General features: G+C 61.2%; 1 protein-coding gene across 4 annotated transcripts in view; it reads left to right on the forward strand.

Moving 5' to 3' along the window:
- The window catches only part of TACC1 (transforming acidic coiled-coil containing protein 1), a 37,092-nt gene that overhangs the window by 4,453 nt on the left and 8,122 nt on the right, over window positions 1-24,517 (forward strand). Inside the window, exons 1-13 of one of the 4 annotated variants that reach the window (XM_042801582.1) lie at window positions 3,471-3,703; window positions 4,285-4,400; window positions 11,534-12,617; window positions 14,190-14,225; window positions 16,738-16,798; window positions 17,307-17,505; window positions 18,985-19,040; window positions 21,884-22,018; window positions 22,242-22,318; window positions 22,706-22,749; window positions 22,851-23,011; window positions 23,531-23,637; window positions 24,197-24,317. In XM_042801582.1, coding sequence (XP_042657516.1) covers window positions 3,555-3,703; window positions 4,285-4,400; window positions 11,534-12,617; window positions 14,190-14,225; window positions 16,738-16,798; window positions 17,307-17,505; window positions 18,985-19,040; window positions 21,884-22,018; window positions 22,242-22,318; window positions 22,706-22,749; window positions 22,851-23,011; window positions 23,531-23,637; window positions 24,197-24,317 — 2,346 coding nt within the window. In that variant the 5' untranslated portion in view covers window positions 3,471-3,554. Of the gene's footprint in view, window positions 1-3,470; window positions 3,704-3,895; window positions 4,009-4,284; window positions 4,401-11,533; window positions 12,618-14,189; window positions 14,226-16,737; window positions 16,799-17,306; window positions 17,506-18,984; window positions 19,041-21,883; window positions 22,019-22,241; window positions 22,319-22,705; window positions 22,750-22,850; window positions 23,012-23,530; window positions 23,638-24,196; window positions 24,318-24,517 lie in introns of those variants that run through there. The other 3 variants (XM_042801585.1, XM_042801584.1, XM_042801583.1) reach the window with 3 other exon arrangements.

The raw sequence follows: 24,517 nt of genomic DNA on the forward strand, positions 1-24,517 counted from the left end.
GTGTTTGTTTAAAAAGAGGCAAAACCGGGAAAAATAGTTACGAAGCAAGGCCGGGCGCCCATCCTGAGAGCGTCCTGGGCTGGGGACCAGCGTGCTGCCACGTCGACCTCCCCTCCTGCGCCCACAGATCGGCCCTTGCAAGGACCCCGGCCCGGGGGGGCCGGGCGCTTGGGCAGGAGGGCGGCAGGCTGTACATTGGTAGGCTGTACGTCGGTAGGCTGTACATCGGTAGGCTGTACATCGGTAGGCTGTACATCAGAAGGCTGTACATTGGTAGGCTGTACGTCGGTAGGCTGTACGTCAGAAGGCTGTACATCAGAAGGCTGTACATTGGTAGGCTGTACATCGGTAGGCTGTACGTCAGAAGGCTGTATGTCAGAAGGCTGTACATCAGTAGGCTGTACATCGGTAGGCTGTACATCAGAAGGCTGTATGTCAGAAGGCTGTACATCAGTAGGCTGTACATCGGTAGGCTGTACATCAGAAGGCTGTACGTCAGAAGGCTGTACGTCAGAAGGCTGTACATAAGTAGGCTGTACATCAGTAGGCTGTACGTCAGTAGGCTGTACATCAGAAGGCTGTACATCAGAAGGCTGTACGTCAGAAGGCTGTACATCAGTAGGCTGTACATCAGAAGGCTGTATGCCGGTACACAGGCCATACATCGCTGCCTGTCCCCGAGCTGCCACATCTGTGCGGTGCTCAGCACAGCGAAGTCCCAGGCCGGGGCGGGAGGTGACAGCAGTGCGAGGGACAGCTCGTCCAGCTGCTGCGTGTGCAGGCTGCGGCTCACCGTGCGGATGGAAACTGCTGGCAGGTCTTTTTTTGAACCGGTCAGCGTCCTCTCTGCTCTGCAGAAACGTGTCTGCTGACTGTGCCAGGCAGCATTTGGCAGCCAGCGCCACCGGTGTGGCTGACAAAGTCAGGCTATCTCCTCAGCGTTTGATTTGCAGCCGGTGTTGCTGCCAAGCTGGGTTGGGTGCCAAGCTGGAAAATGCCACTCGAGGCATTTTCTTAATTGCTCATGGTAAACAGCAAGGGGAAGCCGGCTCTGCTCTTGCACTGCTCTGGTATCTTCCTGCCCCAGGCCCCGCAGCTTTGGGGCCGGTGCTGGTGCTGGCGTGGCTCAGGCCTGCTGATCCCGCTCCCGCCTGCCGCTCTCCCTCCTCGGCGCGGGGGTGGGCGCGGGGGGGTCCTCGCCGGCCCGCTCTGTGCGTGCGCAGCCTTCACAAGGGAAAGATGCTGCTGCTTTCCTCTGCTCACGCGCCCCAGCTCCCTCGCCCAACAAGCGGGGGGGGCTATAGGAGTCAGTCTATACGTTGCTCTTCCGCGCTGCAGCAGGGGCAGCTCGCTGCGGCCGCCGGCACCCACGCCTGCCGCTGCTCCTGCATCGCTCACGTTTCCGTTGGCTCTGGCAGAGCCCCGGCAGCCGTTCGGAAACGCGGCGATGGCACCGCTCTCGCTGGTCTTGTGGGTCGGCGGGGATCCGGGCAGCGGCTCTCGGGGCGGGCAGAGGCAGGAGGCTGCGGCGAGCGGTGCTGCAGAGCGGCTCACGCCGAGGATCTCCTTATGTAAAACTCGGCTGCAGAAATCAGCTCTGCCGCTTGAGGTGGTGGGAAGTAGGCTGCTCGTTTCTGCTCGCAGCAGATGTAGGCAACAGGATGTTGAGGTTCTGCTTTTGCTTCAGGCTCTTGGTTTTTGGCTAAGCTTTGCTAAGTGTCACTTAGTCCCCTCTTGCTTGGCGTCCTCTACACAGCAGCCCGGAGATGTGCAGGGCTCCTGGTCCCCTGGTCCCCGGTGACGTGGAGGGCAGCTCTGTGCTGTGGCCGGGGTGTTATCCCGGGCTCCGGAGACGTGAGCTCCTTCTGCCACTGACCTGCGGTGGGACCCGGCAGCACCTTTGCTTTGGCTGAACCAGGGGTGTCTGTGGGGAGGTCTGGAAGCGTTGTGTAAGGGGGTAAGAGATTTTCTTTGACAGAGTCCAGACAGTAAAAGCGTGCGGCAACGACACATATATTTAATAAGGACACCAACAGATGGAAGCTCGGAAGAGAGAATCCCTGTAGGGAGGTTATTTGAGATGCTCCGCAGCGAGGAATGAGCCCTTTGAAGTATCTGATAGAGGCTGGCGTTAGAGGTAGCCAGACCAGATGGATGGGTCTGCTCTGACCCAGAGGCCTCTCTGCCCGCGCGAAGGCATTCCTCGCGCTCGGAGCCGGCTGATGATTCACAGGAAAGCATCGGGCCGTGCTCTCAGCCACGTGAGCCCTTCGGGTGGTTGCGGAGGGCCAGCAGCACCCCTGCGCAAAGGGCCGGGCCGGTTTTGCAGCTGGACCGTCGCCTGCCCTTTCGCAGGTCATCGCTGGGACCTGCTGCCGGGCACGGGGTGAGCCAGCCCAGGGCTCCGGGGAGCCGCGAGCTCTGCCGCAGCAACTGTCCAGAGCTGGTAATGCCGCTGCCTGTAACCGATCTGCTGCCACAGCCCCGGACATTCCTCCCAGCGCTTCGGACGCTGCACGGCACCAGTAACATTACGCTCCTCTCTCTATCAAGCGTGTGGGAGGTAATGAATTTGGGAGTGGGAGCCCTCGTTAGGGGGAAAATTCCTGAGGGAGGCCAGCATGGCAGTCTTTATTTCTGCAGGGACTGTTGGCTGTTATTTTTAAACAACAATAGTATAATAAATAAATAAACTCGCTGCCACGGAAGGATATAGCATCAGCCAGGGCTGCTGAAGTCGGTATTTCCTCAGAAAATGGAAGGGGCAGGTGTTTCCCTGCCTCTCTGTGTCTGACTCCGGGGAGCGACCGGCTCTGCCTGGCTCTGGGCAGCCCCACCCCGCCCTGGGGCCACTTGCCCTGGGGGCTGCTTGCCCTGGGGGGCAGCTCCCAGAGAGCCGGGGGGGGGGGGGGGGGGTGGTTTGCTGGCGCGTCCAGAGTGGAAGGAATCTGCCGTCCCGCCGGCTGTGGTGCAGCACAGGTGCAGCCCCGAGAAATGTGGGATAAATCGGGGGGGATCTGGTTTCACAGCCCCCTGCCCTCTCGCGTGGGGGGGCGGCAGGGTACGGCATCCCGGGGGGGGGGGGTGTGACAGCGGGGTCGGGGCTGGCGCCTGGCCGGGCGCTGGGAGCGATGCGCATGAGCCTGCGCAGGGGATGCCCCGGCCCCGCGTTTGGGCAGAAATAGGTGGATTTAAGAATTTGCGTGGGAAGGGAGGAGAGGGAGGGAGGGGCGCGGCGGCAGCCTGTCATCACCCGGCCGGGCGGGGAGGGGGCTCTCGGGGGGCGCTGCCCCGCACCCCGCCCCGTATCACACCCCACACCCCCCCCCAGCCCCGGAGGGCGCGTCCGGCGGGGGTCGGGGGGGGCTGCGGCGGGCCGGTCCCTCCCGGCCGGGCGGTGCCGGGGGGCGGCGGGGGCGGGCGCTCTCCCTGCCCGCGAGTAGCGCGGCCCGGGGGAGGCCCTTGGAGCGGCGGTGGGGGCGGCGCGGCCGCGGCGAGCCCGGCGGGGAGCGGAGAGCGGAGCGGGGAGCGGAGCGGAGCGGAGCGGGGGGCCGATGGCGTTCAGCGCCTGGCAGATCCTCTCGCCGGTGCAGTGGGCCCGCTGGACCTGGTCGGCGGTGCGGGGCGGGGGCAGCCCCGAGGGGGAGGACGGCGGGGCCGGAGAGGACGACTCGCCGGCGGAGGGCACGGCCCTCGGCTTCAGGCAAGTGACCCCGAGCCCGCCGTCCCACGGGCGCGGGCACCCACGCGGGGCCGGCCATGTGGGGCTGCGAGCGCGTCCCGGCCGCGCCCGTGTCCCCCCCCCCCCCCGCCCCTCGCTGCCCGCTCGCTGCCTGGCACCAGCTCGGCTGGGGGGGGGGGCTGGGGGCCGCATCCTGCGCCGCGGGGAGAGGGGTCCCGGGGCTGGAGCTGCCCGGGGAGATGCTGGCGGGCACAAGGCAGGAGCATCCAGGCTCGCTTCCCGGAGCGGTGGGGGGAGATGCCGACCGTGCTGCCGTGCCCTTGGAGGTCCGTGGCGGATGCTCAGGCAGCTCGAGAAGGACCTGACAGAAGGAATCCGGGCTGGGGGTGCGTGGGGTGGGGGGGGTGCTCCTGGTGGTGTTTCACCTGCTCTCCCTTTTCCGTTCGCTAGCGTGTCCCGCTGGACGGGAGAGAGCGGCTGCCCGGGATGCCCACGGCCGGCCGGCCCGGCCGCCGGTCTGGCTGGACGCGTAGGCAGCGTGGAGGATTTCAGAGCTAGCCCTGAAAGTGGTAATTCCTCACTCTTTTCCCCCCCCTCGGCAGCTCGGACTCCGAAGGTAATTTTGAGACCCCTGAAGCAGAAACACCGACCCGCTCGCTACTAAAGGAGTTCAGCGAGCCGCCGCGGGGATCGCCGGAGCCTGAGGCCGGGACCCAAGGTAAGGAGCCAGCGTGCACCTTCTGCTTTTCGGCTCTCCGCTCCGGATGCGGAAAGGCAGGGTGGGGTCAAGAAGGAGAAGCTGCTTGTTTTGAATAATGCCTGCCACATTTTTTGTGGTTAATGGCCTGGATGGTTCAAATGCCAGTCCTCGGGGCTGTGGCTCTGCAAAGGGCTATTCTCTCACTTGAGTGCTGTTGCTGGCTTGTCCTTGTGTCTCACGCTGGCTGCCGCTCCTCTGAGCCAGCTCCCCATTAACCCTTGGCCTTTTGGGGACCAGCTCCCCGCTCTTGTCGTACCCTTCTCTCCAGGGGGAATGGCGGTTGGTGTCTGTGGCTGAGCTCGGTGTTTATGTCTGTTTTTGTGCTGCCGGGAGGAGGCTTTGAAGCTCCAGCACCTCTGCAAGGACCGCTGGAGGTTATCGGGGCAGGGCAGGGAGGAGACCTCCCCTTTGCTCCGCTCTCTCAGCAGAGCGGCGTGACTGGGCAATGTCAGGATGTCTGTGAGCCCCGGGGGTGTCTGTGGGAGGGCAGCTTCTCCGGGGTGCAGGGCAGCACATGGGGGGCCGGGAGGGTCCTGGATGGGCCATCCTGGGCATCCTCTGCCCTCTCTTGCCTGACTGCCTCTCGCTGCTGCAGGGCCCTTGGTATGCCACTTGCAATATTGTGCTTTTCTTGAACGCTCGCAGCAGCGGGCCGGTACCTTACTGCCCAGCTGGTTTCAGAGCGTGCCAGCTCGAACCAGACCCTGGGTCCTCGCCGTGCAGAGGCCCAGGTGCTGTGTGACCTTGGCAGTAACAGGATGCTCTGGCTCTATCTCCTGCGGTGTTGTTTCGCTGTCGGGATGGATCTGGGTGCCCATCCAGGTTTGGATGGCCGCACAGGTTGGTTTGCCGTGATGGAGAGAGCGCTTGGTTCATGCTTCCAATAATTGCAGCTCTAAGAATAATCCTTCCCTTTTAAGAAGGGATGATAGAAGCATCTTTCCTTTGGGGCATAATGTCTGGGAAGGGGGAGAGGGGAGGTAAAGGCTTTCCTAGCAGGGAGGAGGATCATTTCTGCCAAAGCTTCTGCTCAGGGCTGCCTCAGAGTCCAGGGAGTCCCCGTCCCCAAAGTGTGCCTGTGCCCCTGCATCCTGGGACGAGCGGTTCCTCGGGGCCAGCCCGGCCCAGCCGCGGGGGAGCCGGCTGCTCCCGGCGCCCGCACACAAAGGTCGCAGTGTTGCAGGGCCGAGGGGATGATCTCTGGCAAAAGCTGTTTTTCCGCGGTGGCTGGTGGGGAGCAGGATGTTGGCGACAGCGGGGCCAAACCTGCTGTGTGACTGCAGCCAGCTGCATCCCTGCCCGGGGCTCCGGCTGCATCCCTCCAGTGTCTCTGAAATGGTGGAGGGGAGGGATTCCCCGGGTGCAGTTCTGAGCTTGTGGTGTGCAGAAGGCATCCCGGGCTGTTAAATCACCGTCCCTTAGGCAATCTGTACGTTAAGCCCTCATCCTCACAGTGCTGTTTTGCAGCAGCGTGTGCCCTTCCATCTGGCTGCAGCTCGGGAGCAGCAGCAGTAAGAGCTGCCGTGATCGAGAGGCAACCCGGCGTAATGGCTGCTTGTCAGGGCTGAAACAGCCGAGCTGTCGTACGGCGAGAGCCGCTGCCCTGCAGCCGTTGGGGAATTGCTGCCGCCGCTGCTTGTGTGCACCTGGGGCAGCGGCAGGGACACGGGCAGGGGCAGCATCTCCCAGCCTCGGGGGGACCGGCAGGAACAGACACTCGTCTGTCTTACAGCTGCAGCCTCACCCTTACTTGGGAATAAATAGGGGTAGGAAACTTGTAAGACAGAAGCTGTGACTCTGGGGGCTGGCTGCTCTGAGCGCAGCTGAGAGGTGGCCCGCATGCATTAAACCCTGGTCTCGGGGACAAAAATTCAGCTGGTCCCATTGCCCCGGGGCTGTGGTTAGGCTTTATGTCCATTCAGGGTCACTCATGCAGTTTTCCTCTTGCTGTCTCGGACAGCGGAGGCTGTAATTCTGTCCCATTCTTGCTAAAGTATCTTCAGTATCTGCGAGAAGAAGATATTCTGCGCAAGGAACTGTGCAGAAGCGACCAATATGGATCCATCAGTGACAGGAGCAGGCTCATCAGCTTTTACTTCTGTTACCCTGATGCAGGGCACGTGTTTTCCGGTGCGTTAGCGGCAGCATCATTTGCCGGTATGCTAATTCTTAACAGAATAGATTTAAAAATAGATCAACGTCTGTTAAACAAAAGCGGAAAGCCAAAAGAGGAAAAGAAGTCGTTAGCTACGTAAGCCTGAGCCGAGTGCACCGGCCAGATATCCTGTGCTCAGCCTGTGTGTGCGAGTGAGCCGGGAAAGGAGAAAAGCGTGACTCACGCTGTGCACAAAGCATGAGCCGCCTCAAAGGCTGCGGATAGTGGAGGGGTTGTTCTCGCCGGCGTTTGGCATTCAGGGCCGTGCAGGGGATCATTGCTGCTTCACTTGGTTGCTGTATGTGGGATGAAAAGGGCGCGGAGCCTTTGCATCACAGCGCTGCTGCTGCCAAGTTTTTCTGATTCATTTAAGGCAGCGAGGGATGGCATGTAGGAAAGCTGTTTAGTTAGTCGGTGTTTGTGTTTAATTTCAGCCTAAGGAAGACAAGCGTAACAATTATAATGCACATGCACAAAGTGCCTATTACTGCGGTGCCAGACTGTCCTGTCTGTACGTTTTTCTTCAGAGAATATAAAATCTCTATTCTCACTTTGTATTATCCCCTCCACGTACGCTGGCCGGACCAGGAGCAGGTTTGCAGTCCGTGCCCAGCCGGTACAACTGCTGCTTTCAGGGATCCAGGGTGCCTTTTATTGGGTCTGTGTTCGGGCTGGGTCCTGGAGTCACTGAGCATGCCTCGCTGCTGGCAGTGTCCGTTTTCACACTGGGACTAAAATGTCCCCACCTGCAGGGCACAGCACGGGGGGTGAAACGGGAGAGCTGGGGGTCACCTTTTCAGGATGCTGCTGAGAGGCACCTGCTGGGCTGCCTGCGAGAAGAGCCGGTCCGAGGCGGGTAGCTGCGTGCGGTGCGTTGGTGTGAGGCTGCCCAGCTGCCTTCTCCTGGGGTCCCGGGGGGTGTTCAGCACCGTTTCGGCCCAAAAGGAGGGTTAGGGCAGCGAGGTGGCAGGCCAGGCAGCTGAGCTGGGGGGCACTGGCTGTTTCTGCAGGCTGGTTTCCCTGGCAGGAGACGTGAGCAGGGGGAGTGCGTGCTGAGCCGGCGCGGCGGCTCTCCAACGTGACTGCACGGGGGTGGCTGGGAGCTGCGCTCGCTTCGGGATGTAAATGCATGCAGAGGCTGTGGAGGAACAGGGAGAGCTGCACGCAGCTCACCAGGGATGGGAAGGGCTCCCTGGGGAACAGGCAGTGCCGCTCCGGGGTTGTTGTGATGCTCGTACCCAGCAGAGCCAGGCAGCGGCGGGGGCCGGGGTGCAGACCTTGGCTCCTGCCAAGCGCCCCAGGGCCCTTCGGGTCACTGGTTTGTGCATCCTGTGCGATTGTTCCCGCAGGAATGTGCGCTCCGGTCCTTCGGCAGCTGGTGGGAGGCTGCGTTGGAGGCAGAGGAAATGCTGAGGGGGAGGAACTGCAGCCGCCTGGCTGGGACCGGGGGGGGGCTTGGGGCCAGGCTGTCCGCCCCAGTCCTTGCTGGGCAGGAGGACCTGTGTGGGGTGGGCTTGCCTGGGATGCCACCACCTTTGGGGCTGCTTTACAGGAGGGGCTTTTGTCCTGATCCCATCAGCGGGCAGGAGCGGCCGGGGCTCCTCTCCATCGCTCCCAGAGGCAGCTGAAGTGCTGGATGGTGCCCCGGGAGCACCCGTGGTCCCGGCAGGGCTCTGTGGCGAGGGCTCTGCCCCACAAACCATCGCACTCTTCATCCTGGCAGCGCTCTCTGGAGAATTCTTTGACCTTGTAGCTTTGCCTGCCTTTGTTCTCTGCATGGGCGATCTCGGTGCCAACGCGAGCCCGTCCAGGGGTAGCCTCAGCCCCCGAAGCTGCAGTCCCGCAGGGAAGTGAATAATTCAGCCCAGACAGGGGTGAAAATCAGGACTCTGGGGCGCTGCGTGAGCGGTCGGGGAGGGCAGGGATGGGGTTCTTGCGGTGGAGGTGGGCAGGCCCCTTGCTGCCCCTTCAGCTCTGTCCCCGCGGTTCCCTGGGGCTGTTGCTCAGAGGCAGCGCTGAGCCTGGCTGTTAACTCGCACCGGTGATTAATACCTGTCTCGTACCCAGGGCCTCTCCAGGGAAGGGGAAAAAACCCACCGAGCTTGCAGAAGGGACAGTCTGACTTCAGAAGATTGCCAAAATCGCAGGCAGGCTCCTGAGCTGCCCTTCACCCACACTTTCTGTCTCCCAGTACATTCCAGTTCCTCAGCTTTCGGACTGGCTGAGCGGGCGGGCTGTGCTGCGGGCAGGAGTGGAGCCTCTGAGCTGTCTCGGCTGCAGAAAACGGGTGAATCACGAAATTGGAAGACCTGGGCGGGTGGTGGTTCTCATTTTTGTGAGGAAATGGTCACATGCACCATCCATCCTTCTCTCCCCGCCCTGCAGACATCCACGGCAAGGAGAGGTGGTTTGCGTGCTGCCTGCTTGTTATTCAAGAAGTAATTACTCATTGCTTGGGTTAGAAACCAGGATGGGCTTATGTCTGTGAGAACAGCGGCAGCAAAACCTTCCGGTGGGAATGCAAAATGCATTTTAAAGGTGCCTTTTGCCCTGACTTTGAAGTCTGTTCTTCTATTCAGGGCTGTCTCAGTGAGGTTTAGAACATCTGAGCAGCACAGCAAGTGTAATAAAGTTTTCTTTGGGGTCTGTTAAGGAGGTTTTCCTGGTTCCTAATGATGGAAAGGCCTGGCAGGCGCTGCCTCGGAGTGTTTTCTGGCTGCACTCCAAGTACATATCCACTGGATTTGTGTTTACTGATGCGTTTTCTGGGGCAGCAAGGCAACGTCTGTTTGGAGGGAGCTTTTTTGCAGTCGGAGGGAGCTTTTCTGCAGTCTCAGGGAGCACACAGCCCCTCATGATTCATTTCCATGGTTTTTAGCATCTTGGAGATCAATTATGCAAACCACGAGCCATCAGCTGAGTCAGGGTTGTTGGCTCAGTGTCCTGGATTAGCCCAGGGACCAGATATTTGCCTGATTCACTTTTCTTCTGCCAGCCTGTGACTTGCTGGGTCACCGGCAGCCGTGAGCTGGTTGCAGATGCCCCGTGGTAGGAACAGCCTTGCCGGGGAGACGTGCTCGGGGCTGTGGGTGCGTGTGGGCCTGCGGGAGCTCGCCGTGGGCATCCCCCGGGCAAAACGAGGGCACGCTCACCACGAGTCCCCTCCGCGGCTGCCACCCGATGCCAGGGCAGGGCTGTGGCAGCGGAGAGGGGCAGGCAGCTCTCCCCGGCACAAGGTCTGCATCACCCGTGCTGCTGTTCCCAGCCTGGTCTTCAAACCAGTTCAGTCCTTGACTGAGCGCGGGTTTTGTTCTGCCCTTGCAGAACCTGGCTGGGCTGCGTCTCCCCGGAAAGGTGCCAGCAAGAGCGGTGGGTCCTGCGTGCCCCCTGATGGGTGCTGAGCATTCTGCCTTACCCCGGGAGTCTGTGCAGCCGTCCCTGAGATGTGGAAGAAGGGGTGCAGATGAGCTGGGGGGAGGTGGCGCTGGGTGTTTTTCTCTCGTGGCTTTGCACGCCTGTGCCGAGGTCCCGGCTCTGGGTGTCGGTGGGTGTAGCTTTCAGGCTGCCTCGGTAGGTAGGGAGCTTCCCCATCCCTTGACAGCAAAGAAAAGATTAAACAGTGAAAGGATTTAGGGGAAGGGATTGGAGTAATAGCGACTAAGTCATGGATCAGGATTTGTGATTAGGCAACTCTGTGGTGAGCCTGGCCTAAGCGCGCAGGCGGGATTTCTGCAGGCAGAGGTGCCGGCAGCGCCTGGGCAGGACAGAAACTGTGGGCAGGCGTGCGTGGTGCTGAGCCGAGCGGCTCCCGCTGCCGGCTGGCCCCTTCCTCCAGGCTCGCTGCTCTTGGGGGGCTCTCACTGCTCTGCTGTGCCCCCCTTCCCTCCCTCCCTCCCCATCGCCAAATGTATGGGGGGTTTTTTTGCTCTCCCGGTGCTTTGGCTCCTCATGTTGATCTGCTGCAGCACAGTTTGTGAGCGAGAGCCTCAACCGCATGTGGCTGCTGTATCTGGAGCTCCCAGTTTACAGGGGACACTCCCAGTTTACAGGGGACTCTCCCACGGGCTGTGTGTCCCTGGCGTGAGCGAGGACTGTCCGTACCGTGCATCAGCCCCGTGTCGGGCGCCTGTTGGGACCGCTGAGTCTCTGCGAGAGAGCAAGGGCTGGGGCGTCGGGGGAGAGCAGCAGTGCTGTCAAACCCACTCCCACACCTCGGGGCGCAGCGGCCGAGTCCTGGGGAGCAGTTTGTGCCGGGCAGGTTCCCTCTGCCTGGTGCCCATCCAGCTCTGCAGCCCTGGCACCGGGCAGCTGACCCCCAGATCCCCTCTGCAGCCTGTTACACGCTTACGCAGTAAGCACAGCATCCCGTTCCCATTCGCCCCGGGGCCTGCTTATTCACATTTCATGGTGTTTTCTCATGTCGTGCTTCCCTGAATTCCTCCTGGTAATTTTTAACTCTCCACCCAGGTGAGCAGTGACTCCCTGTCGCTGTGGTCCCACTCAGACACCAGCGTCTCTGCCCCGGGAGCTGCCGTCCCACAGTCAGTCCCGGCCGGTGTCTGGCCCTGGGGAACCTCACTGGGATTTGCAAAGCCCCTTCGGCGCTGCCGCTGCCCTGGCTGGGAGCAAGCGGTGGGGAGGGGAAAGGCGTAAATGGGGGTGTTGGTAGGTCTGCTGGCACGGCGGTCATCGCTCGCCCGCAGCGTGCAGTCGATGTGCTTTTTTCTCCACGGTGTCCATGGGCTTCAAATTTTACAGAAAGCGCTTGAAGCTGGGGTTATGCAGTCATTCTGGCAGGTGGGGAAGCTGAGCTTTGGGTCACTGGATCCCCCATAAAATCTGACCCTGGAGCAGCTGCGAGGAGCGGGGAGAGAAACCCCTCTGGAAGTGGGCGCACGGCAGGCAGGGCTTTAACCATGTTCTTTTATCTTTTCAGAGCCGAGTGGCCATGGTGACCTGCTGGTAGGGGAAGCCCGCCGGAACAGCTTGCCTGGGAAGCACCCCAAAGATGAGGCTCAACCGGAGATCAGAGCCCCTAAAGCCAGCTCAGATACTAATGGGGAAACCGGCCCCCAAGACTGGTCCCTGACGCAGCCGCCGGCTGAAGCCCAGCCTCCGGCTGCGCTGGGGAGCAGGGCTGACGCTGGCTGTGCCGCTGCAGAGCCGGCCCCGGTGCCCCATGCGGGCAGAGCCCCCCGGGAGCGGGTCATGTCGGGGGGGGACGTGGCGGACGCCGGCACGGGGCTGGTGGAGCTGAAGGCTGATGCCCTGGCCCAGGAGTGCTCGCCCAGCCAGGGCCAGCTCGGGAGAGGGAAAACACCTTCACTGGGGAGGAAGACGGAGGAAACGGCAGAGGAGACCCCAGTGCCCCAAGCATCCTACCAGTTCGACCCCGAGCAGTACAACGAGAGCGCAAACCCCTTTGTGGCAGGGGGCTGCCGGGCACAGAGCTCCCCCCCGGCAGCCCCACGCTGTCTCCCCCATCCCGGCGGCAGCCCTGGTGAGCTGGGGGGGGACCCGGCCCTGGAGCCCAAAGGGCAGGTCCCGAAACCCGAGGTCGATTTTACGGAGGGGGGTGAGAGCGTGGAGGTGAGGAGGGCTGCGCCCAGGAAGGGCAGCAGGATCCCCGCCAGCAAGCTGACACCGAAGAGACACCGAGAGCCCCCCAAGAAACCAGCTGAGGATGCGGAGAGGGGTCCCACAGAGCCGCCGCCTCCCCGGGGCTCCCCCCGGCTGGGTCCTGCGCTCTGGGACAGCCCGGATCTCAACCCCTTCGATGGCACTTCAGCCCTGCAAAACTCGCCGACTCTTCCCAAGGGATCTTACCAGTTTGACCCCGATAACTTTGACTCCGTGGATCCGTTTAAGCCCACCAAGACCCTCGCCAGCACCGCCGCCGACTCCTGCCCCACTGCCGATAACAGCCTCAACGAAATCCTCGAGTCTCAGACGCTGGAGGTGCAGGACGATCTCCTGAAAGGCAGAGACTCCCCGAAGAAGCCCAAGTCGCGCCTGATAACGTGAGTGCCGGTGCGCGCGGAGCGGGCAGCAGCCCCCTCTGTCCCACCCCGCCGGTGGTGGTGACGGTGCTCCTGCCCCCGTGCCTTCCCCGAAATACCGACGTGCACCTCGGGTTCTGCTGCCGCCCCGGTTTTATCCTCCCCTGGTCCCGGCAGAGGGGCAGCTCCCCTCTCCCAGCAGCACCCCAGTCGCTCAGAGCCGGATGGGAGGAGAGGGACGGGTGTCCCGGCGCGGTGCCGGTGTCCCGGGTCCCAGGCAGAGCAGGGAGGGCTGGATCGGGACCCGCTTTGCTGGATCACCGCTTTGGAAAACCCCCGGGGGCTCCAGCTCGTGGGGTCGAGGGGCAGGAGCTGTAGGGTCGTGCAGTCAGAGCAAACCTGTAACGGAGGCTTGAGCCCGCAGGGTTTGCAAGGCACACGCCGGGGGTTGTAGGGCTTCTGGAGCTTCTGGACACAGTTCTGGGTAATCAGATGCTGCTGGGACATTTTGTGAGCTGCCACTGAGTTTCTCTTTTTATAACAGTGGAAGAAAATAGAGGTTGAACAGGCAGATTGTTTGTTGCTTTTATCACATCTGCACAGGCGGTGGGGAGCTTGTTGTCCCTTGCTGAACTATTTAAGTAGATTTATAGTTCCTGAACTGTGCTGTTTAAAACCCCCACGTAGATGGTGACCTTTCACAGTGCCTCCTGGGAATGCAGACAGCATTACTGCCCTCAGGGAACAGGTTTAGTGGCTAAACCTTCCTGTTTTCTTGGTGTTTTACCTGTTGTATCACAGATGTCCTCCAGCCTGGGTCTGGGCAGCACCGAAGTCTCAGTCTGACGTTTAAGAGAAGCGGCTGCTGAGCCGGGCTTGGCTCTACCTGCCCTCCCTCCGCAGGGTCGCTGGGCGGGCAAGGGCAGCAGCAGGGATATTGCACGACATTGCTCAGCCAATGTGGGGTCCTTCCACTGTAATTTGTGATTGCGCTTAACACGGGTAATTGGAACCAGTCGAAAGCAAAAGCAAGAAATGAGATTAAAAGGGGAAATTTTAGGAGCACAGTTTGTGGCTGATTTGGCAGCAAAACCGAAATGAGCCGTCGCTCTGCTGTCGGATTCTTTGGTGGGAAAACTAGAGAGTGGGTTATTACAGAGAGAGCAGTTAGAACCTATCAGGCAAAAATAAGGGTATGTTGGATGTTTTTCTCTTAGAAATACTTTGCAAAGGGTTGACATGGATTTTTGTTAAGAGTCGGTGTTCCTGTGTGTGCCCGTGGGCGAGCAGGAGCTGGCGGTGAGGGGAAGCAGCGGGGAATTTTCAGGCTCCCTCTCCATCACCTCAGAGCAGCACGGGCTGCTCCAGGCACTCGCCTCCCCGGCAGCGGGATTTGTGGTTGAATCTCACCTTGCCACCACGAATAGCAAATGCAGGATCAGAGCATCCTTTATTTGTGTGCTCCTTCCAAAAAGACTGAGCTGGGCAACTCACTGTGCTTCTCCAGATGAGAGCTAATATCCAGGTCTTTTCACACGTTCTTCTTCTCTCCATCTGTCTGTCTCTCTCCCTGTCCATGCTTTGGTGCATCAGGACTACTGAACAAGTGAAATTTCTCTGTTTTCTGTTGTAAGTACTCTCTTCTGTATTTCTTTCTTCTTCTCCTTTGCTGTTTTTTGTCCTCTCTCTGGGTGTGTGCTGGCCCCACTCGTCTCCATGGCATGCAGGCTCCTTCTCGCCCCTTGCCCCGTGCTCCCCGCTGTGATTTGTGTCCCGCTCCCCTCGGGCCGGGTCCCCGGGGCAGCTTAGGGTGCCGAGGGCGGCGAGGAGAGCGCTCGCTCGCAGCTTGCCGGCTCCCAGCGCCTCTCCGTGATGTCCAGCTACTCAAAACCAGCGCGTCGGCTGACGGCACGGGCGCAGGTTTCTGGGCAGTCCGGGCCCCTTGCAAGGATGGGGAGGTTTTAGTCCTGAAGGTGAGGGTGTCTCTCACCCCCTCCCAGGCAAAACCACCCGGGAGGCGGCTGCCGTAGGGGGGTAGGGTGGAAAGCGTTGGCGGGGGGCTGTCTCCTCTGGCTGCAGGACGCGTCAGTCCCAGGGGAGCTTTGCCCTCCCAGCCGGCTCCAGACAGGGCTCTCCTTCAATCTTTGGTGGCTGCCGGAGCTGATTTGCTGGCGGCTTTCCCCTGAAGCATCCCTCCGGGGCGGGAGAGCTGGTCTGCAGGGTCCTGGACGGGTTAGGAAGCACGGCTCGAGTAAAGCAGCCTTCGCTCGCTGCCCTGCAACCTGCGCTGCTGCAGCGGGGCCGCGCTGCACCCCCGGCATGAGCAGCCCTGCGGTGAGACACCAGTGAAATATCGAGTGCCCCGGGCTGGGCCACCCCCCGGGCTGGCTGCTGCCTTGCCGTATGCACGGACAGAATTAGAGCTGGGTTCAAGCGCTGACACTCGTGTCTCGGCTGGGAACCGGCCTGCCTTTCTGCAGCACCATGTCCAGCAGTGCGTGTCTGGCTCTTCACCGGGGACCCGCAGCCCGGTGCTCCTGCCCGTGTGTCAGGCAGGGCCGCCCACGTTTGGGTTTATCCAGCTGTAAACGCCGGCACAGGCGGCCACGTGTGTCCCGGCCTCGAGGGCTGTGGGGCAGAGCCGGGGTCATCGCCCTTGGCTGTCTGCTCCCCGTTTCCCTGTCCCCTTGAATTACAGAGCTGTTACCTTGGTGTTGCGGGGGGAGATCAAAACAGCCATCGGATGGTGTGATGGCACCGGCCCGCGGAGGCGGTGCGGAGCAGGGGTGGGTAAGGCCACAGCGAGTTGCGGTTCAGCTGCTCGTATTAGGGCACAGGGGAAAAAAACAGCCAAGAGCGATTTTTTCAGTCTGACCCAGGTGTGCACGTTCGCGTGCAGATAAAATTTCCGCGTGCTGTGCCACCTTGCTCGCCGTGCTCTGCTGGCACACGTGTGCGATGGGGCGGAGAGGCTGGAGCGGGAGGTGGGTTTGGGCGGCTCTTTACACGCAGACACAGCTTGCTGCAATGCCTCTGCCCACATCCCCGCGGTGGGGAGCGCTGAGGCTGGAGACAGAGCCCCTCCCCAGGCACCCGCGGCGGGCTGCCGCGCGAGCTGCCTCCAGCTTAGTGAATATTTCACTCCTGGGGGGTTTGGACGCGGCGGTGAGCCATGGCGGGTGGCTGAGCGTGGAGCAAGATGTGGAAGGAGAGCTCGTGCTCACGCACGTCGCCTCGTCGCTGACTCCCCCAGCCCCCGTGGGTGTCGGGGGCGCGGACCCCGTGCCACGCGTGGCCGTTCCCGCGGGGACTGTCCCTCCGCTGCCGCCAGCCGATTTGAGATGGGGATGCCCGCCCGGCGCGTCGGTATGCGGCCGTGCCTGCGGTCCGGCGCAGGTGGCCTCGGGGTTGGCACATTTTGAGGAACGCGGGACAAAGTTCCAGGGAACTTCCTCGCTGGAGGGGATCCAGCCACGGGACCACCTGCAAGATCAACCTGAGCTAAACCTCCTCCCCTCCACAAGGCCCTTCCCCCCGGCAGAGGAGCGTTCAGGGCACAGCGGCTCGCCCTGGTGCTCTCCCGCAAGCAAAGCAGAGCTCTCTAACCAGCAGCCCTCTGCCCCGGCCGTGCGGGTCTGACCCACGCGGGAGACACACGGATGCTGTGGAGATGTCCCAGGCAAACCTCCAGCTGCGGGGACAGGGCATGAGACGGCCTGGAAACGGTTCCTCCCTGCCAAAATTCAACATGTGCTCGGGGTGCCGTCACGCTGGACGCGCAGGGTGAGAAGTGCAGCAAGGGAAATCTTTCTTTGCCGGCTACATGGTGATTACTTCTCTCGCCGCCAGCATCTCGGGGTCCTTTCTCTGATCCTCACCTTCAAGTGGAATAAACGCCTCAAAGACAAACCCAATTGCGCTGTAGTCCTGTGTTTTGTTTGCTCGTTCCTTCTGTTCGCTCCACAGCGTGCTCTGCCTCGATATTTCACTGGTGAGTGGGGTTGCTGGCTCGCGGCGGGGTGCAATGCTAGCGCTGGGGCTGCCTCCTCTCGCTTGGGCTGCCTCGCACGCGCGCCCGCCTCCTCCCCACGCAGCCCACGCGAGCCCACGCCTCAGCCGGCTGCTTCTCTCTCCTCTGCAGGAGCGGCTGCAAGGTGAAGCAGTACGAGACGCAGTCCCTGGTGCTGGACGTTTGTGCCCAGGTACGGGGGATCCGGGCACGGGGCGGCTCGGACGGCGGCGTGGGGGGAGCCGGGAACCGAGGGGCTGGTTCCCCGACAGCAGCAGCTCCCAGCGCCGGGGGGAACATCTTCCCCGTGGGCATTTTCTGGGGGAAGGAGGGAAGAGGGCTGTGTGTTCTGCTCCCCCAGTGAGAGCCTGGCCCTGAGGCTTTGCTGGCCAGTAAAGGCTCTCTGTTCCCCTTGGGGTTCGTTAGGGACCGCGCGTGTGCAGGATCTTAGCCCTGTCCCCAGCGTGGGCCAGAGCGAAGCACCGAGCTCTGCGGTCGGGTTAATGGATTTTGCCTGTTAATCACTTCTGTCCCTGGCACCGTGGGTTTCCCTCTGCCAAAACCTGCCGCGGAGCTGGTGGGGAGCAGCTTGGCGGTGGATGCTAAGCCTCCCATGCTATCCACGGGCTGTCGGGCAGCCTGGCTGCCCGAGCCCCACAGATGAGCTCAGTCCTGCCTAACCGCGTGCCTTGATCCTGCAGGATGAAGGAGCGTTGATCTCCGAAATCCCAGACATTGCAAATCGGGATGGGCATGCCACTGATGAGGAGAAGCTGGCCTCCACCACCTCCGTGCAGAAACCGGCTGGGCTGGAGAAGAAGGGCGAGCCAGAAGATGACCTGGAGTACTTCGAGTGCTCGAACGTGCCCGTGCCGGCAGCGCAGCACGGCGTGGGGGCAGGTGAGCAGTGGGGCCCCGGGGATGGGCCGTGGGTGCTCCCGGGCGCGCTACAGCCTCTGACCGTGAATTGGTGCTGCTGAGGCGGCGCAGCCTCGCCACGGTTTGTTTGCACTGACAGGGCTAAAGGCTGCCGCAAGTTATCATGAAATCTCCAGTTGCTTATTGGGGAAGAGTCGCGGTACGGGCTGTGGCTGTTTAGTTTTTCAGTGCAGAGCCCCCTCCCCACGGCCCCCGGGTGCTGCTCGGGCTGGCGAGGCTCCCAGCCCACCCCGGGGCAGGGCTGCCAGGGCTCAGCGTCCCGGCACGAGGGCTCTGGTCGATGGAGATCTCCGTGTCGCTGCGGAAGACCCCCCGCTAATGCTCCTGGTGGCATTTTGCTGTCAGTCTCCTATATAATTAGCCTCTCTGACCAACCCATTAAAAAATAATTAAAAGCCAGGCAACATGGCATTTAATCAATAGCAAAGTTATAGGTGCGAGCCAGAGCAATCACCGCGCGGAAGGTTTGCAGCTCTCCCCGGGGCGGGCACCCATTAATCATTTCTCCTGAACGCTGTGCAGAGCTGCAGGCTCTCAGGAGAGGAAAGCAGCCCTTTGTCTCTAAAGGGAGGAAAAATTTGATAGTCAGCAGAGGGGCTGTGAGGTTTTATTTATTGCTGCTCGTCTCAGAGGGCCAGGCAGGGGTGCACAGGCTCGGTGCTGGCTGCAGGGACGGTGCTGTGAGCCGTGGCAAGTGGCCACCGACCAGAGCGCAGGGATAAATGGGGGGAAATAGGAGGAAATCTGCAGTCACCGGCGTTATGTTGCTTCCTTTCTTTCCTAGCTGGGCTCTCGCAATGCACTTTTCTCTGCTCAGTGAACACATGAATAGCCAGTCATGCCTACAGTTGTTGGAGTGAGGTTTATAAATCCTCTGCTATGTGCAATGGCAGCGTGTCCCACGCGCTGCAGACGGGAGGAGACAGCTTTTATCTTCTCTCCGCTGCTGTTGGGAATAGCAGGGGCCTTGTGGCAGCTCCTGTGGACACTGGGCCCAGCTGGCGTGGGCTGAGGCTTGTGCTATTCGGAGTGGCCCGAGCAGCTGGGATGCATCATGCCCGTGCCGGCCAGCAAAGTGCAAAATGACCCCGTGAATCTTCAGTCCTCCTCCTTCTCGAGTTGCTGGTGTGGGTGGCAGCTGTGGGGATACTGGCACGGGCTGAGCTGCCACCAGAGGGGAGTGTTGGTTTCCAGTCCGGGGAGTGCAGGAGGAGAGGCTGGGAGGGGGCAGGATGTGTCCTCCCTGCACGGGTGGGAGCCGTGGGGCAGGGGGGCAGGACGTGCCCTCCCTGCGAGGGCAAGAGCTGGGGCCAAAGAAGCCTTTTGGGAGGGGAAGCTCAGGGGATGCAGGGGGGGTGCCCCTCTGCATCCCAGCAATCTGTGTGTGCCGCCAGGGTCTTGTTTCCAGGTAGCTAAAAGGTTCTATGTCCTTGTCTCTAGGCTTTGAAAAGGAGATCTCCAAGCAGATGGAAAAGGATGGGCCTGGCCTCTTCCCCGTGAGTGCCTCTTGCTTCCTCCTCCCTCGCCTGCAGGGAGGCTCAGGGCAGCTGTGCTGGTGTGGCACTGGAGTGGCACTGGAGTGGCACTGGTGTGGCTGTGCTGGTGTGGCACTGGTGTGGCACTGGAGTGGCTGTGCTGGCACTGGTGTGGCTCTGGTGTGGCTGTGCTGATGTGGCACTGGTGTGGCTGTGCTGGCACTGGAGTGGCTGTGCTGATGTGGCACTGGTGTGGCTGTGCTGGCACTGGAGTGGCACTGGTGTGGCTGTGCTGGCACTGGTGTGGCTGTGCTGATGTGGCACTGGTGTGGCTGTGCTGGCACTGGAGTGGCACTGGAGTGGCTGTGCTGGCACTGGTGTGGCTGTGCTGATGTGGCACTGGTGTGGCTGTGCTGGCACTGGTGTGGCACTGGAGTGGCTGTGCTGATGTGGCACTGGAGTGGCTGTGCTGGCACTGGTGTGGCACTGGAGTGGCTGTGCTGATGTGGCACTGGAGTGGCTGTGCTGGCACTGGAGTGGCTGTGCTGATGTGGCACTGGTGTGGCTGTGCTGGCACTGGTGTGGCACTGGAGTGGCTGTGCTGATGTGGCACTGGAGTGGCTGTGCTGGCACTGGAGTGGCTGTGCTGGCACTGGTGTGGCACTGGAGTGGCTGTGCTGATGTGGCACTGGAGTGGCTGTGCTGGCACTGGTGTGCAGCTTGGCAGGGCAGGGGGGCTGCAGGGAAGCTGCAGCAAGTGTTGCTACTGATCCCAGAAGTGCTACCACAACCTTTCTGAAATTAGTTTATTTGGGAGCTAAAATTCTTGAAAAGCCCACACGGGGACTTGATAGAAATAGCGGTGATTTCCCGGCAGGGCAGGAGGAGCGTGGCAGGGGACGGCTCTGTCCTGGGTGGGAGGGAGAGGTGCTGGGGATGGAGCTGGGCTGGTTAGGAGCCGCAGCTGTGGCCGTGGGAGGGCAACAAGAGCAAACGCTGCGTTTGGAAGGGGCTGAATGACAGTGAAAGGCCAGAGGGGATCACGGGGAGGGGACGAGCCGCAGGACAGGGGCTGTGTCCCACGTGGAGGAGGCCAGGGCTGGCTCTGACGGCCGGCTGGTGCTTGGGTGTTCTACGAGGGATCCTCAGACGCTGCTTTCAGGAAGGCAGCTGACAGCAGAGATGAGGGGATTAGTAAAAAAAGCCCTGGCTCAGCAGCCACTGGTGACCCTGGCACCCCGGCAGTGGCACATCTGCCCTGGGGCACCCCCGATGTGCCCGAGTGCCCCAAGACCCCTCCACTGCAGGGGGGCCCTGTGCCAGTTTAGCCGCCCCTGGCCAAAGCTGCTCGAGGTGGCAAGCAGATGACAGTGGGATTAGCAACATCAGCAAAATTAGCTTCTCTGAGACAGATTTAACTATGCTAAGCCCCACAAGGACGTTGGGCAAAGTGAACCTTTTGTTTGGTGCTGGGTGGAGGGTGGGCAGGCTCTGCTCCTGCAGACGAGCCAGGGGCATCCCAAAACCCCAGGGTGGGAGGATTTGCCAGGGGACGGGCGGTGGGCAGAGGTGCTTGCAGGTGCTCAGGTGCGCGCCTGCTTTTGGGAGCTGCTGCCGAAACCACACGGGGCTGAACCTCCCCAGGGTCAGGCCGCCAGGACCCAAACCTGCCCCGGGGGTGGCTCTGGGGGTGGCTGAGCCACAGGCCACCGCTCGCCCAGGGCTGAGAGCCGTGAAGGGCTTGGTCGTGCTTGAACCTGAGCAGCAGCCAAAGCGCAGGGGAGGAGGGGAAGGAGAGAAGTGCTTTAGAGCTTTCGTTTCCAAAACACGGCGAAAGCAGACTGCCTCCTCCAAAGCACTTCTCTATTTATGGCCTGGCAGCTGGTTCCCAAGGAGATGGCTGCTCAGGGCTGTCACTCGGCTGGGCTGATGAAAGGAGGAACAGGCAGTGGTGCGTGCTTCAGTTTGAAGGAAATTTTTTTGGAGGCCTTTTGGGCTTCCCCAAGGGGAGGGATGGGGCCGGCATGCAGGCAGGACTTGGTGCCCGGGTCAAGGCTGAGCTCTCCCCCCAGTTTGGTCCCTGCGGCTGCAGCACTGGTGCAAAAGAGCTGGGCTCTGTGGGGGGAAAGCAGTGAGCGGTGGGGGTACAGCCACCACGGCTCTTGTAGGAGCACCTGTAATGGCAGCAGGAGGGCGCTGGGAGCCCGGCCTCAGCGCCTCCAATTTCGGGGCTCTCCTGGGCAGCTGGGGCACCGCGGGGTGGGAGGGGAGCGGGAGCAGCCTCGGAGCTGGGTCAGCCGGCCCCCTGCTCCCCCCACCGGCTCCCCTGTGCGTTTGGGGCGATCAGCAAGGCCCAGCAAATGTCCCTGCAGCTGCCGGCAGCGATTCGGGTGCGTTGGCTGCAGCGACATCTCCGCCTGACTGGGAGGTGATGGCGATAGGAGACCCGGACCCTCGCAGACCCCCCCGGGTGGCTCACAGGCAGCAAGGATCCTCCAGGCGGGAGATATTTTTAAACCAGCCACGGGGAAAGTGATGTTAGAAGTGAGCACATCCCTGCCCAGAGCTGGGTCTCCTCCTTCCAAAATGGGCCCTCAGTGGGTCTCCCCTTGGGGATGCCAAGCCCCAGGGCAGCCGGTGGGGGTCCTATGGTGCAGCCCCGGCTCCCAGCAAGCGACTGGTCAGAAAGTGCCCTAAAAAGCCTTTGTGGGCTCTGCTGGGTGCCTGGTACCAGGCTCTGAGCTGTCAGGGTGCCAGTAGGGAGGTTTGGTGCCTGAACAGAGGCTGATAAAATGGGGGAGAACCCCTAAACGGGAAGTGAGGTGGAAACCCACGCAGCATCCCAGCTGGGTTATCCCCCCCAGGGCAATCCCGGGCTGTGCTCCATGGACAAGTCCCCCGCAGCCGTCACCAGCGTGAGCAGGAGCGAGAGTCCCCTGGACGGCATCTGCCTCAGTGAATCCGAGAAGACAGCCGTGCTCACGCTCATCAGGGAGGAGGTAACGGCCGGGGACCGCGTCCTCCCCGGGTGCACCCCAGCACAGCAGCCACCCCGGGGCTGCCCCTCGCCAGACCCCAGCCCGGCTGCTGCTGCGGGGGGGGGAGTGGGGGCAGCCCTGCTCTGCCTGGGGGGAGTCTGGTGCCCTGCGCATCGCGGGCTCGGGGCAGCGAGGGGAACCACCCAGAGCACGTCCCCAGGGTCCTGTGTGTGCTGCAACCTAGATAATCACGAAGGAGATCGAAGCAAACGAGTGGAAGAAGAAATATGAAGAGAGCCGCCAGGAAGTGTTGGAGATGAGGTAAAACCCCTTCTCCGGGCACGTTCGCCTGGCCGGGCTGCGCTCCGTGTGCTCCGCGCCGGGAGCTGGGTTAGCGGGGCCGTGATGGGACGATACAGCTCGGCATCGCCAGGGTGGGACACGTCAGGGGACGTGTACCCTTCGTGCTTGTGCTGTGCTGAGCCTGCCGCTTGCTCTGTCGCAGGGATAAAATCCCGTTAGCCGCGCTGGCCCGGGCGGCAGAGCCTGGCGGGGGGTGTTCGGTGGGGCAGCGGTGGTGGGCATCGCGGGGGCAAGGGGTGACCCTGGGGTGGTTCGCTGGCAGCAGAGCTGTAGGTGCGTGTCTGCAGAAAAACTGCTGCCTCTCACTTGCATTTTTTTTTTTTTTTTTTCCTCCCTTCCTTCTAGGAAGATCGTGGCTGAGTATGAGAAGACCATTGCCCAGATGATAGGTAAGGTGCCGTCTCCTGGCCGGGCGTGCAGGGCAGGGAGCTGGCTGCCGCCACTGTCCCCACTCAGTCACTGTGTCCCCGCTGTTTGTTCTCCATCACAGAGGATGAACAGAGGACAAACATGACATCTCAGAAGAACCTGCAGCAGCTCACGATGGAAAAGGACCAGGCTCTGGCAGACCTCAACTCGGTGGAGAGGTCCCTGTCGGATCTCTTCAGAAGATACGAAAACCTGAAGGGCGTCCTCGAAGGCTTTAAGAAGGTCCTTGCCTTGGTTTCCTCCTGGTCCCCGGGCGCAGCGTTCCCGTGCAGCATTGCCCCCACCCTGTCCCGTGCAGCAGCAGCATGGCTCTCCCATCCTGTGCAGTTCTGCTCCAAACGCCCCGGCCCCTGCCCGGGGGCTGCTCGCTCGCTTTCCTCTGCCATTTTCTGATAAACGAGCAAAGAGTCTTTCAGACACCCCAGGATGCCAGCGTGGGGTTCTCCAGCTCTTCTCTGCTCCCCTCCCCAGCACAGTCCTGCTGGAGCACCGTGCCCTGGGCAGAGCTGTGGCCAAGGGAAGAGTGGGTGCCAGGGCAAAGCACCCCAAAAAACCCGGCCTCCATTTACACACCATTTCTCCATGCTGCTGAGCTGGATAAGGGGCTCCAGCATAAGGGAGAAGCTGCGTCCACTTAAAACCTTTTTCTTTGACACTTAGAACAGGGTATATCATCCCATCAGAGCAACATCTCCATGCTTAGTCCCAATGCAGATGGATGTACTTTTTTCTTCTTTCCAGAATGAAGAAGCTCTGAAGAAGTGTGCTCAAGATTATTTAACCCGGGTCAAGCAAGAAGAGCAGCGGTATCAGGCCCTGAAAGTCCACGCAGAAGAAAAATTAGACAAGTAAGGTCATGCATGGCATTGCGGGGTGCTTAAAGCCCTTGTAGGGCTGTGGCTCCACTTGGCTTTCCCGAGGGTGGAAGGCAGGAGCTCACTGATGTGAAAAGTTGCCTTCTGCAACCTCAGGCCCAAGTGACTTTAAATGGCTGTAAGCCAGCACAAATCCCTGAATGGATCCTCTGATCTCTGCTTGGTTGTTTTTAATGGAGAAACTGAGGTTCATGGTCTATTTGCAGTCACTCCCCAAGTTCCCACGTTTCAGAGGGCTCAGGTGTGTGGTGTGTGACAGCTCAGCCGATGAGCAATAGCTCACCAACACCCAGTAGCCCCGAGTGAGGTGGGTGAGGAACTGGTTTAGCTTTGCTCTGAGAATACAGAAGTTTGGAGGAGCTGAATTAATCCGGCTTCGTGCAGATTTTCCACATGGGGAAACCTCCTCTGATGCACGCAGGCAGGCAGGAGCCAGGCTCTGCCGGTGCCGCGGGGTCTGACGTTGTGCCGCGGTGCTCCTGGCTGCTCCCAGACGTGACCACCGTCCCCTTCTCCCCCGACCCCACCGCAGAGCCAACGAGGAGATCGCCCAGGTGCGCACGAAGGCCAAAGCGGAGAGCGCAGCGCTGCACGCCGGGCTGCGCAAGGAGCAGATGAAGGTGGAGTCCCTGGAGAGAGCCCTCCAGCAGAAGGTAACGCGCCCGCCTGCCTCCGCGAGCTCCGGATTTCCATTTTGCTACCCTGAGCGCCCCGAGAGTGCTGGAGGTGTCCTTCAGATTTTTCGCCCAGAAAGCGTTTTGTTTTCTTGTGGTTTTTGGGGGGGGTATTTTGTTGTTTGCTTGTTTTGTTTGTGTTTTGTGGGTTGGTTGTTTTTTTTGTTTGTTTAAATGTA

Source organism: Tyto alba, unplaced genomic scaffold (assembly GCF_018691265.1).
Source record: "Tyto alba isolate M040663 unplaced genomic scaffold, T.alba_DEE_v4.0 Super-Scaffold_34, whole genome shotgun sequence".
Lineage (NCBI taxonomy): Eukaryota > Metazoa > Chordata > Aves > Strigiformes > Tytonidae > Tyto > Tyto alba.